Source organism: Scomber japonicus, chromosome 4 (genome assembly GCF_027409825.1).
Source record: "Scomber japonicus isolate fScoJap1 chromosome 4, fScoJap1.pri, whole genome shotgun sequence".
Lineage (NCBI taxonomy): Eukaryota > Metazoa > Chordata > Actinopteri > Scombriformes > Scombridae > Scomber > Scomber japonicus.
In genome coordinates this window covers 6,358,350-6,373,013 of record NC_070581.1, presented here as the reverse complement: position 1 = coordinate 6,373,013, position 14,664 = coordinate 6,358,350, and the positions used below count along the sequence as shown (strand labels likewise).

Sequence of the window (14,664 nt, the reverse complement as noted above, 5' to 3'; positions counted from 1 at the left end):
TACTGGGAGCCAATGATGTGCAGCTAAAACCAGAATAATATGCTCACTCCTACTTGTTTTGGTTAAAGGTCTAGTAGCGCACTTTTAAATGAGGTATATACTTAGTTATTATGCTCGGAGTGATGATCACTTTACAATGTCTATTTCTTACTTATTTTTTCTCAGATAAGGGCCCTTCTTTAAGGCAGCTCAGCAGCAAAAGCCCGGAGCTCGAGCTTCCGTTACTGCGACAGAACGGGGACGAAAGAGAAGACTCGCCCGCCGATGACGAAGATGAAGAGCAAGAAATCACTCTGCACTGACCTCACCAGGGCCTGCGAGGTCCAGACTGTGCCAATGCTGCTCTTTCCTCCAGACAGTTCTCAACTTTGACGACAGAGGAGCGCTTCCAAAAAAAAACTTCTTTGTTTGCATCTCACTGCCACAAAAAGACACAACAGCCTCTCTTTCTCTCAAGCTCTTCTCTTCCACCAGGCCAGGTCTTCATCACGAGCTGTACTTTTTTAACCTGTGGACTCATCACAAGTTATGATCTTTCTGCCCGAGGGGAGCTTAAAAAATTGAGCTAATACATGCACATGTCAACAAAGTATGATGTATGGAAAGAGATTATTAGAGCTTTAAAGGGATATTTTTGACACCTTGAATTGTAGAGGGTCATTTTTCTTTGCCATATACATGTCACACTGTGGGAATACTCTTCTTACTCTGTTATACAGTATCTAGAACTGTAATGATGTTCTGTGTTAGGAATGTGAAGGACAAATATCTGGTAGAGAAAAATGAACTAGACTTTAAAGTGTCCTGGTATCCCTGTAATGCAGACTGAGAGCGACAGTACTCCAATGTCAGATTACATGATTTCTTTCCTTCATTCCTAAGCAAAGGACATCTTTAAGTTATTTTGATGTATAAACCTGGATTAACAGCAGTTCTATAATATACTCACTCACATTCCTAATTTTTTGCAGATGTCTCGGTTATGTTTTTTGGCGGGCAGATATCACAGCTGACACAATTTGACATGAATACATCAACATGATCCGTAGGGCTGCAACTAAGAATAATTATTATTGATTACTCTGCATGTCAAAACCTGAACATATGTAGTTGCTATCACATGAAACAAAGCAAAGTACCACATCCTCACATTTTAGAGGCTGGACTTGGTAATATTTAGCTTAAAGTGTTATTTAAATTACTAATAAGTGATCAAAATAATTGCAGATTAGTTTTCAAATCAACACAGTTAAGAATCAACATGTTTCAGCCCTACAGGATCTGAAGTTATGTGTTAATAATAACTGACATGAAGCTGCATGAGTAAGGCTTTTAAACGGAGATTCATTCCTACTAGTTAAATAGACATTTTGTATGTTTATAATCATTACAAAGGTTATCAGGTCAGGGTGATGTCAGCTTCGATGACAAAACAAGCCCCTCTGAATGAGATATTGAGATGTATGTCTTCATATTGGCACAACTAATGTAGTCTGTTTTAATGACATTTACTACTTCAAAAGGCTAACCCTGCTGAAACTGACAATGAGAATGAATTGAATTGAAATGAGGAGTCATGGGGTCAGAGACAGTTTATTTATATTGCTGGGTATTTGAAGTGATGTCATGATTATACCTTAATGTGCCTTGTTAACATAATAGTCAAGAAGACTCATTTAAAGAGCTATTTTCAAAAAGCCATCATGACTTAATCAGTGATTATGTAGCTGCGGTTCTTGTGTTCATGAATTTCTTTTTTTTTCTTCTTTTTTTTCGTCATGTTTTACAAAATGCAGCATTGTTGCAATCCGAAGAGGAAATAAAGTAGAAAAAGAAGTAATATGTTCATGTGTGGTGTGGCACACTCCAACATGTCTTACCCATCACCTCTTTCCTTATCAACTCAAGATCTTATTGCATCCCAGCTCATTCATTTGATTACATTTACCCACACACACTGCAAACATGAGCTCTCATTGCCCTAATTCAGTTTATTTACACTTAACTAGATTAAGTGTAGTTCCACAGGGAGCACAAGTCTCCTATAAACTGATTCTAATCTAATCCACTACTCCTACTGCTCAGTTATGGCTGGAGAAAAGAGTACGTGTGCACAAATGTGAAAATGTCTACACTCTTAGTCATCGGTTTATCCCCCCTGCAAGACCCTTCAGATTTGACATATTACCGCCTGTGATTCAGTTCGCTGCAGTAAGTTAAACACAAATGACTTCTTTATTATCAGCCGTGCACCTGGTTGACCTGCCAGGCTAGACTCGTGATGTAGCCTCAGAGTATGGTCAGGTTCTAACACAGCTCTTTGGAAATGATTGAAGCTTGCAGTCATCATGGAAAAATAGATGATTGAGAGAAGGGGGGGGGGGGGTAGCCTTCACAGCAACATCTCACTTAGTTATGAGATAGTTAAGCCATACAATCAATGGCACTGGGCAAGCCCTCATAAGACTGTATTGTGTCATTAAGTAGGACGTGGATTAGGGTAATGTTGGATACTTTTTGCAATTCTGACTTGTTTACCATATTCACATATGAATCCAATACATTATATCAATACCTAATATTATGAAATCCCTGAGATGTTTCCTTGTTAAATCAGATGACAATTTTTATATATTATGGCATATATATTAATGTTCCTTGAGCCAAAATGTGTCAGAACTTTTCTAATGTGGGTTACTAGTTTTTAGACTTAGTAATACTTTGATTTATTAAGCAGCCTTATCTGCCAACACATTTGGAAATGTGCATATCAATATTTGGTCTTTCAATATGTTTTGCTTTCAGATAGTTTAAAAAAACAGTAGCCTGTATGTTGACACTTAGCTTTAAAAGAATTGAATAGAAAAAGAGATTCTCTGGAGCTTAGTTGTCCCACATTAGTCAATGTCCCACATTACCATAACCCACCCTATATGTCTGCTTCTGCCGGCCTTGCCCTGGAGAAAATTTCTAGTTTTCTTCGGAGCACCACGCCCATGTCGGAGCAGCAGGAGGGCCTTATTTCACATAAGTTTCGGATTTCACACCGGAAAGTTCCGATTCAACCTGCAGTAAGGGAGCTGGCCACACAGTCCGGCGGAACTGGTGCGTGTTGACATCCCACCTCTGGAATGCAGTGAAGGGTTAACCCGGACAGACAGACAGGTAACACCTCACCTGGCGCCGCCGACAGTCCCGAGGAAAAAAGTAGCTGTGTTAAAGTGAGGGTAAGCACCGTTTCTCTTTGTGGTACTCTCAAGACTAGACTAGAAACTTCATTTAGAAAGTGTTGCTGCTGTCCATTGTTCCAAACGGTTTGAAAATACCCGAGGAGGGGATACACTACCTGGGAAACACTACCTGGGGACAGGTAGGTTAGCCAAACTAGCCCAAATATAGCCTACAGCTTCTTATGTGTTGCTTGGCAACAGCCCATTTGCCACCTCTGAAAGAAATATGTTTGCATAATTAAAGAAAAAGTGCGTCAAAGCCAAATTATTATTATTAAGTCCTATTTAAATCACTGAAAATGAAAACATCTGTCCGAATTAGCAGAATTAAACCGGATTGAAATGTCTACTGCTCAAAATTAAATGATTCCATAAAGAAATATAACATTAAAGTGTTGGTTCAGAGGCAGTTAAAAAGTACCTACTTTTGCTGTTTAATATTATATATGTGTATTTATATTATTTTATCATTCAATTGTATACAAAAATGAAAAAAAGGGGTAAGACTAAGAGGAAACTTTTTAATCCATCGTCTTGGCAAGTTGATCCACCTCCACAATGCATTGCATAATAATAGTCATCTTTTCCTCTCTCTCTCTCTCTCTCTCTCTCTCTCTCTCTCTCTCTCTCTCTCTCTCTCTCTCTCTCTCTCTTTATGTGTGTGTGTGTGTGTGTGTGTGTGTGTGTGAGAGAGAGAGAGAGAGAGAGAGAGAGAGAGAGAGAGTTGTAGACAGGTATGCACAACATGCGACTCCAGTGTAATTCAGACATGGCAACATTCAGGCAAGCAGGCACATGTGAAGCATCGGAAAAACATAGAAAAAGAGCAACATAGTCTCGTCACATACTGCACATGAGTCTGTATCAGCTGGCCTGAACTAAGACTCACAGGAGCAATGCTGATTTGACTCGTTTTACTCACTTTTCTCACACTGGCAGGGCTGTGAGCTCCAGTATAATCGCTGCTTTACCGGGCAGTTTATTGCAGCCTTGTTCAGTCTGCACTTTACTGAACAATGTTGTTATTCACAAGGAGCAAATGTCAGCGTTTTTGCCTTTGTTGTCTAAATATCACCTGCCCACACTACTTAACATAATTTCCTGCAGCTCTCCAGTCCATTTAGCTTTCTTTTTCTTTTTTTTTGTTGGGGTCAGGCTTTTAAAAACTCAATTGAAATATAAAAAAGATGAGCTGCAGTCCTTAGACTTTTTGATTCATGACTCCCAAATGCAAATGATACCTAGTTATGATGTCTGTATAGAGATGTATTGTAGCAGAGTGGAAACAATGCACAGCAACTATTGACTATCTATCCTAGAAACGTTCTAATTATGTAACCTGTGCGTTAGATTTACACATCATCCTCCTCTAATGATTTTATAACCTGCAGGTAATCAGGTCAGTGGGTCTAGAGGCATTCAGTGTACCCTGTTAAATGTTCCTCCTCTCAGACAGAGGCATGTATGTTTTATGACCTCTTTAAAGAGCTGCACGTTTGTTAATATTACAGCCCTGTGTGTGTGTGTGTGTGCGTGTGTCATTAACTGTGTGAAGTCTGCATGGGGACGAACGCTGAAGCACCTGTAGTCTGAGTCAGCCATAAGAGTTCCCACGGGAAAAAAAGGGAGTCAGGATTGAACTTTTTGTTGGTAAAAAAACATGTAATTTCACAAATGGTGTGTTGTTGTTTTTTTCACCAAAATAGAATTGTATACCTGCATTTTATTTGCCAAGTGTTACCGTGGCAAGAAACCTCTTCAAAATCATAATGTCAGTCAGAATAGTTTGACTTTATTGAGATGAGACAAGAAATTGTTTTAATTATCAATTCATCTGCTGATTGTATTCTCAGTAATTCAATTTTGTTCATGTAATTCTAAGCTAGAAAAAGTGTTTTTTTTAATCAGTTTTGCTTGAAAATTGGTTTAAATCATCATTAACTGATCAACCAAGTACATTTCTATCAATCAACAAGAGATACAAGGTTTTTACACACCAGCCAAATCAACTGATTCTTTTTTCAATGTGATATAATATGATATGAATATATACATAAATAATAATCCTATTGAAACATTCATACCATTTTTGTTCATGTTTCCAGGCTCCACTTGTCTCATGTCTCCTCACCTCCTAGCTTCATCATCATCACCATCATCATCATCATCTTTGCTAATGCTGTGTTTCCTGCTCAGTGTCCTGCTGCTGTCAGGCGTCCGTGGCCAAGGTAAAGTGCTCTTTGTGACAGATATAGCTCTACTGACTTTCTATATGAGAGTATGTCACAGGTGACAGGTGGAGATGACACCATGTGATTATCATTACCTGTGGTGAAATGAGAGAGTAAAAGAATTGTATGTCTATATATCTTCAAATAATGTTATATGTACTATATACGTACATTTTTTGCAATGATCTCAATGGAGGAGTGATGTTTTACAGTTTAACAATAAAATGAAATCAGTGCACTGAAACAGTAAACTTCAATGGAAATGTAATAATTATAAATAAGTATGAATAAAAAACAAAGAACAAAAAAACATAGGTATATATTAAACATGACATATTAAATTGTATCATGTTATAACCTTATATATTATACTTTAATTAAGAAAAAGGATCAAATATACATAAAATTCTACCTATATCTCTAAAAAAAAATATCAGCCTATATCAGACAACATAAACACAGATACCCAGCTGAACCACATTTCAATGAGGCTCTAACACACTAATCATTTTATGTATTTTGATACATGCAACTCCATTCACTATAGTCTATTTATCAACCTAATACGTTTATACACTAATAAAGCATCATTTATTATATTGTTTAGAGTTGCCTATCCTAATTTGCCGTAAAGCAGACAATATATTGTCCTTAATTCTAAATAATGTAGTCATTAAAAAGCTAAATGTCAGCTTAGAAATCAAGCACAATGTTACTGTTGCATATTTCAAGCAAGGACATACTGTGTGAAAAACATATTACTCTTATACATGAAAAAGGTCATTTAAATATTAATAAATCGCTCCTACTGATGCCAACACTGTACTACTTGGTAATTAAATAACATTATCATGAAAATGGGATTATTACTAATTAATAATGAATATGTAATTAATATGCCCAGCCCTTTTCTATTGCTTGATAATAAGAACAATCAATCAGAATGCTTTACAATTATATGATCGGCTGTCTAGAATTAGGGGATTTCTTTTATCACACTGGTTATTTTATAGCACATTTTAGAAAAGCAACAGTCAGAAAGAGTCAGAGGGCTTATTATTTCTGTGCAACACTAAAACACGACAGCCGCAACCAGCTGCTCTTACACCACAAATCAGGGAGGACAACACAGTCACTGTCCTTGGACTCGCATATCTGCTCGCCTGTCTGGAAAAGTTGTTGTTGTTAGTAGGCCTGTTAGACCTTGACCCCGGTCTCTCTAAATCCCCATCAGACCCTATCTGATCCTCTGCCAGGCACCCAAGAAGCTGAAGACCCTCCAGAGGCCCTGACCCAAATACACACACACATACACACACACACACACACACATACATGTATGCATGCTGTTGAGTGCTGAGGGTCATACATCCACAGAAGTAACAAAGACAAAGTTCTATGATTCATGCCGTTCATGTCTGCGCTCCTCTGTCTTCTTTGCTTCCGCCCCCCCCCATCACCCCTCCTCCATGTATTACATACAAAACCCCCCTGACACACTGTAACTCTGTGACGTTTCCTCTGACACGACCTTTGACCCCGTAGCCCCAAACCAGCGTCCTGTTCCTGTTTCTACACCAGAGGAGAGGACAGGGCACGCTTTGATGGATGAAGGGGGGGCAGCTGGAGAGAGGGGATGGACAGAGGGGCAAGAGGATAGGAATAATGAAAGACACTGCTTGTTGGGAAGCCCCTTGCTGGAAATTATGGAGATGAAGTCGAAACAAGAGACGGATTTGATTTTTGGGGGGGGGCAAAATGGGGTTAGGACGTCTTGGACAACAGGAGACATGCAGAAAGTGTCACAGCTTGTTTCTTTGATCTTTAAAAAGACATCAACTGTCAGGCTCTTTCCCCTTTTCTCTTGACCCAAATTCTTCATTAGGCAACATGCACACTCACACACATGCTAACCTGACTTTTTTTTTTGTTTTCTCCCCTCTGTCACTGTGCATGTTAAGGTCGCCTTAAACTGACAGTCCTGTCTGAGGACAGACTGCAGATGAAATGGAAGGAAGCTGACGGACCCGTTCAGGGCTACAAGGTCCGAGTGAGACCCATCTCAGGTGAGGCTCTGCTAGCTATGCTAAAGTGCTGACAGTAATCTCAAGTGATGTTTTCATGTAATTATCTTCCGTAATAACATATATTAACAACACAATTGTGATATAAACTACTGAGTGGGTCAAATCATTGTGGCAGGTTTCCAAAATCTTTCTGTAAAGCCTTTTCAGAAGAGTGGAGGCTGTTGAAGCAGATGAATGATCATGGATTTTGAATCAGATGTTCAACAGTCACATGTGGGTATAATAGTTCAGGCTATGTAATGCAGATGTCCTCATCACGTCTCCTGTAGTGAAAGAGTTAAACAGGTTCAAGTCTGTCTTAAAACAACAGTTGATCACTGTAATCATTCCTCCTGTTCATACTGACTATTAAAGGATTTTCTTCAAATGTGCTTTTAATGTAAGTGATGGGAGCCAACATTCACATTGTGTCCACACAGTCATTTAAAAGTAGATGTGAAGCTAATATGAGGCTTCAGCAGTCTGAGTTAGTCATATCAAGTGATATCTGACACATTTACAGTCTTTTTAGCATCTAATTCCCTCTGTGTTTCCCTGTTGAGCTGTGGTGGAAGTATAGTAACAAAAAGAGGGACTTTGGTACTAAAAACACTGTAACGTTGAAACATAGAAGACTTGATTTGACTCATTTGGATGACTGAAGCTTCATATTAGCTTCAGATCACCTTTTAAATACATTTTTCCACAGGAGGAGGACTGTGGATTTTGTCCTCCATCACTTTCAATAGTCAATACGATCATGAGGAATGATTACAGCAAGGAAGACATGTTTCAGTCTACATATGGACACCTTACTGTTGTTTTTAAGACACACTTGAAAATTGTGACAAGCACGTCATGTATACAGTTAAACACAGTAAAACACAGTGAAATGTACCTTTTCCGGCTCAAATTACAATAAAGTTAAAAAAGAATGATTAAAATTCCATAGAATAAAGAAAAAATAAAATATAAGCCATATTCTACTCACAGTTAGAGGACTTTACAGACTTGACTGTATTGAAACCAAGCCATTCAAACACCTTTCAGCTGTAAGCCAAAGTAATGACTGTTATTACAGTACAAGGCTCTGGGTCCCTTTTGTTGAATTGAAGACATTTTCGATCCATTCATAGTAATGGCTAAAAGCTTCACAGGAGTGTGCATAGGTCTAACTTGAAATTGCCTTTATTATACCGCGTGTCTCTTCCTGCCTCAACAGTGGTTCAAAGTTTTGTGACCTTTAAAAATGGTGCTACAAATTTTTGTCCATTGAGTCTATCCTGGGTAAAATTTGACCTTTGTCTATTGACATGGCTTTATGTTGAATGAATAGTTAATAGTTTCATATAGTTGTTGTATAGTTGTTTCAGATAGTAGTTGTAGCAGTGAAGACTGATGGCTCTAATGGTTATACAATAAACCCCACAGTTCCATAAAGATATGAACAGTATGTAAGGGGTTAATCAATATTGGTTAACCTTTGATTCAGAATGTCTTTCTTATTTAAAAACTGAGGAATATGTAGCAAATGTTATAAAGCAGCTTTCCTGTATTCTAATGGAGACATTATTCATTTTCAAGATTTAGACATTTGATAAAAATACTCCTTAAAACAAATGACTCTTTTTGGGGCAGAGCAGAATAACCTTCCTACTCTGAAAGATTTGTTTTTGCATCATTGTATGATTGCTCCTTTTATAAAAGTACAGTACAGTGAACATCTGTTATCAAAAAATGGATTAGCCAAGCTTTACTCCCAGTCTGACCAGATCCTTTTTTATCAGTCTATGGAAGTTCAAGCCTTCACTCCATCCCTCCATCTCTTGTTGGAAACAGCATATAAATGTGCTGTGAAAGTGGCGCACTGCCTTTCATGTCACTGTAATCCAGACTGCCATCAGTTTGTCAGCGCTCTTGCTTCACAGGAATCGGATAAGAACGCGGCTCCCTCTCCTCCCTCTCCTCCTCCCGCCTCCCTTCACGTCTGTGCTTCTCACTGCCCCTCTAGCATCTTCCCTGACATTGTTTTCTCCCTGTCACCCTCTTATCTCCCATTCCACTTTGTGCAGCTAAGTCCAGGCAGGTCTAAAAGATACATAGAGAGGGGGCTTAGATAAAGAATTCAGTCCAACAGGAGATTTGCCGTTCCTCAGGGGGAGGAGGGGCAGTGAGAGGATGAAAAGGTGGTGTATAGATTAGATTAAAGTGGGGTGGTGGCGTGTTGTACAATTCTGAGGGGGGAAAAAGAAGAAAGAATAAAAAGAATTGCTGAATGTTGCAACATGTGTGAGGCAGAGGACAGATGAAGAAGTGTTGTATCATTTGTATAAGAAAGAAAAGCAAAGAAACAGTGATCACACAATGAGTTGCTGAAAACTCCCCTGCTCATTTTTTGCTTCGGAGGGGCTAAGTGGGGAGTAATCTGTCCCGGTCATGTTTTGGCAGTCGCTGCACGAGCAAACTAATGTGTGTGTGTGCGTGTGTGTGTGTGTAGTTTACATAGTCCATGTCTTCTAGGAAAAGGGTTGTTGTGATGTTGTTTATTGTTCCTCTTCAACTCTCAAACCTCTTCATTCGGTAGATCACTCTGCCATAAGTGCATTACTGGAGATGTTTATGGTATACTTCATTGTATTCTGTATGGTAATGTTGATACTCACTGGTATCTCTTATCAATAACGCTGTCATAGAAAAATGACTACATTACCTTTCAGAACTGCTCTATCACCCAGATGGACTTAACCAAACTGCTTAAAGAACTGCTTTTAACTTAAACACACCTGACTCATAGAAAAAAATGCAGCACCTCCTTAAAATAAACAATCTTATACCCTTTGGATATTTTTAAAAAGTAATCTTAAACATCCCAACATCTACTTGTAATTGCTTTGAATAATTGTATTTTTTGCTGTTGTTTTCCTTTTCTGTCTTTGTGATTGTCTCGATGTCATTGTAAATGAGGGTCATGCTCAATGATGCCTTGGGTATAAATAAAGGTTACTACTACTACTACTACTACTACTACTACTACTACTTTTGGAAGCCAATAATATATAATGATAAATACATTACATGATGAGTTTTTCATGACAAAAATAAAAATGCTCATAGTGAGTCAGAATGACAAGATACTAAGTGAAACCTTTGATTTATTTGTGTTAGAGCATACATCAAGTCAATAGGTGTTGCTAATTAGGGGGAATTTCTGATTCCTACATACTTAAGAACGATAAAAATGAAACAAATGAAAGCATTCAATGATACATTCAAATAAAACTAAGAACAAAAATAAAATATAAGCCCTCTCTCCTCTTTATCCTGAATACTTTGGATGCTCTGCCTTTCCCTTTAGACTCCAGCACTTTGGCAGCCGTTTACTAAACCAAACCAAAATACTTCTTTCTTTCTTTCTTTTTCAGAGGTGCCACAGCCAGAGCTCATGCTGACCACCACAAGGGGACGGGCGACGGTAGCAGGACTGGACTCCAGTCAGGAATACACCCTCCAAGTCCTCGTTCTCAATGGGACCACAGAGAAACTTCTGGCAAAGCGGCGATTCACCAGTAAGAAACACGGCGAGGTGTAGAGAAGAGAGAGAATAAAGTGAGACAGATGAGCAGAGGGAACAAAATGTTTGCAGTCAGTAATGGCAGAAAAATAATGGTAGATTTGAACAGATACTACAGATTTGCAGATGGATTATGGATTGCCAATATGTAAAATAGCTTCTCACATAATTGATGTGTTTGTATGTTGTCACACAAAATAAGCAATTTTAAGACACACCTTTTCAAATCAAATCCAACTTTATTTATATAGCACCTTTCACACAGGTTAATGTAGTTCAAAGTGCTTCACAGTTGATTGACAAGCTGATAAAACAGGTGTAGAACACTGATGACATAAAGAAAAGGAATAAAAATAAGAAAAAAACAAAAATTGAGACCAATGCATGCTACACAAAATATGTGATAAAAAATGAAGTAAGAAAAATAAGTAAATGAAAATGAGAGAGAATAACAAAAAAGTTTATTAAAAGTTAAAGTAAAAAAACTGGTTAAAATAGATTAAAAAGACAAAACATTTAAAATGAAATAAAATAGATACAGTTTATTGAAAGCTAGACTAAAACTAGGTTTAAAAAAGAGATTCAAAAGACAAAAGAAACTGATAATAGAGATAATATAAAATAGGAATATAAAACTTATAGGATGATGATAATAGTAAAATAACAAAATAAAGTAGAGCAACATTTTAAATGGTCAAAACAGAAAAACAAACTAATGCAACAAAAAAAAGAGGTGGATGATAAAGAGGTATGAGGTTAGTTTCCTAATGTATATGTATATGACTACATATCTATATGGGCCATCTCATTCAAGTTAGTATATATATATATATATATATATATATATATGTATGTATTTTAAAAATAAAATCTGCAATCCATCAATTTAGATAGTGATTAACTGGGACATATGCCAGAGGACATAAAAGTCCACCAGCGCCATGTGATGTTCAGCATCAATAAGAGATGAAAAGAAACACCAGCAGCCCTGCTGTTGACTCAGTTGGTACAGAGTGAGATAACATTGGCAAGACATGACAGCCCGAGCAGTGTCATATTATAGGAAGTGGTGCATTTTTGACATTCTTAACACTTTACTTGAGTGTACAGTGGCTCCACCAAATCCCCACCCCAAGTACACACACACACACACACACACACATGAAGTAGGTGGGTATAAATGCTACTTTAACCGAATTACAGGCCAAAAGTGGGACGTGTTTGAACATACTGTATACTTACATGAGCTAAGTGTGTTCCAGGGTTGTAAATCTGCCCACCAACATTTGTTTCTTTATGTTTTCAATGACTCACAAAGACAACTCTATATGTAAAATTACACAGCCGGTAATGGCTTTTTACTACATAGTGGAAGGGTGTGTTGAAACGGTAGTCTAAAAGCTCATTCAACAGGTAGGGTAGCTAGGATTGGGGCATTTTGGTGAATTGAATCTATATTTAGTGGATTTATCTTTCTGTGGAAATTAGCCACAGATTTGACACACTCATCAGCCCCTCATGATGCCTCAGATATCGCTGACTCAGGCTCCAGCACTGCCAATCCGAACGCATCTCTCTGTCTGTCATTTTCCCCTTGATTTACAATCCCCCTTTTCACTTTTGACATTTTATTGTTGGACCGTGATTGATACTTTCTTGGGGGTTGGTAAAGGTCGTGGATGTAGCCCGTGGTTGCATGTGAACCGTGTTAGCGATATTAGGTTACTGTGTTGAGTTGAGCGTGTCCGGACAAGCCAGAAACACACGTCAACATTAAAATTCGTAACACAGGCTGACACGCTGGAATGATGGCAGTCTGGGAACTCCTTCCTGAAGTGTCTTTTTTTTTTTTTTTTTTTTTTTTTTTTTGCTTTAAGCCCCCTCTGGGCTCTGTACTTATTTCAAGCTTTAGCAGTGATAGCAGGTTACTGTGTCGAGGTAATTCTTCCTTCCTTGGAAAATTTCACGCCCAATTTGCAGTTGGTGACCTTAACCCCAGGGGAGGATTTGCCAACAGGACCTGGTGAAGGAGTTAAGCCAGAGATTTAGTATACTAAACAGTGAACATGCTCTTATTTTTTTAGCATGTTTAATTTTTTTTTTACCTGCTTGATACCAAAATTCATACTGCAAAAGATGAATTGCTGATTTTTCTTTCACACAGGTTACATGCATCTTCAAAACTCTTCACACAGTCACAGCAGTTCATTTTACACTTCAGGTAGAATGAACTGTAAGTAAATCATGAACACTTGATTTCAACTGACAGCAACTCATGTGTCAATCAGAACACAATAACTGATAATAATAATACCAACATGATGTATCTTTTTATGACTTTTTAAGTCTTTAAAGTAGAACATCATTTTATTGTGTATACATCCTTTTTTAAATTGCTGGTAGTGAAATGTGTATATCGTATAAACACATTTTTCATTACAAAATACAATAAGATGTGTATATTTCTATAGAAGGTACTATTGTGTGTTTAGTAATGAGTCATAGAAATACAGCAGGAAAGGTTTCAATGGGCTTTTTTTTCTTATCATAAAGTAAATACAAAATAGGGTTAAGGGGTATGTATAAAGTATGTGTATATAATTGGGCGGGTGAGTATAATACGACACCTGTGATAACAACTGAATGTGGTGATTGTATGGAAGTTAGTGGTTGAGCAATTTAAGCACAGCAAATGTATTTTATTTATGTATTTATTTCTAGAAGGAGTGACGCCTATATTGCTCACTTCAATAAAAATAATAATTACTGCATTGCAATATGAATACAGTAAATTAGAATATATTGCTGTAAATAACAACCAACAAATCTTAATACTCTAATACAGCTCAAGTTGTACGAAAATGCATACACTCAACAGGTTGTGATTACATTTGCTGTGCATTGGTATATTGTAGTGGATTTTGAATGCTGCTTCTGGAAGGCATCACACAGCTACCTCCTACACCATATATGATTCTTTACTCTCTCTTTTACCCAGTGGAAAGTCTGCGTGAGGAGGAGATGATCCGCAGCGGCAGCCGAGAGCAGAAGAAGAAGATGTTGCCGGGCGGCTCGGGGTCGGGAGACTTGGACGATGTGACGGAGGCTCTGCTGGGACTGCCCACAATCCTCTACCCGGATCCCATGACAACCACCACTGCTGCTGCTGCTGTTGCCACAACGAATGCAGGTAGTTCATGCTAGTAGATAATAACACTGCAAATCACACGCACATACACACATAAGCACACACACATCTTGGTATTTATATTATAGTATGATGGCCTGGGTCTTAACAACAGAGGAGGCAAGTTTGATTACAGTGGTCATAACTACCACTGAAAATGAAAATAATAGGGAAGCTTTGATACATTTGTATGTACTGCACATTGCACTGTAAGATAAAAAAAAACACAACAGAAGTCACTCAAGTACATTTCAAAATACTCTGCTTTAATCTTCCATCGCTTCCTTCATTAGAACACTGTTTGACAACTAGGGACCAAGACGCGGAAATGTTGCCAACACAAACCAGCAAGTAAACAGTGCACACATGTGTACAGAGA

At 38.0% G+C, this 14,664-nt stretch overlaps 1 protein-coding gene across 1 annotated transcript in view; it reads left to right on the top strand.

Annotated features, from left to right (window-relative positions):
• The window catches only part of LOC128357078 (collagen alpha-1(XX) chain-like), a 44,267-nt gene that overhangs the window by 7,905 nt on the left and 21,698 nt on the right, over positions 1-14,664 (top strand). Inside the window, exons 9-13 of the mRNA XM_053317317.1 lie at positions 166-299; positions 5,422-5,458; positions 7,423-7,527; positions 10,950-11,093; positions 14,097-14,263. Of these exons, the coding sequence (XP_053173292.1) occupies positions 166-299; positions 5,422-5,458; positions 7,423-7,527; positions 10,950-11,093; positions 14,097-14,263 (587 nt within the window). The remainder of the gene's footprint in view (positions 1-165; positions 300-5,421; positions 5,459-7,422; positions 7,528-10,949; positions 11,094-14,096; positions 14,264-14,664) is intronic.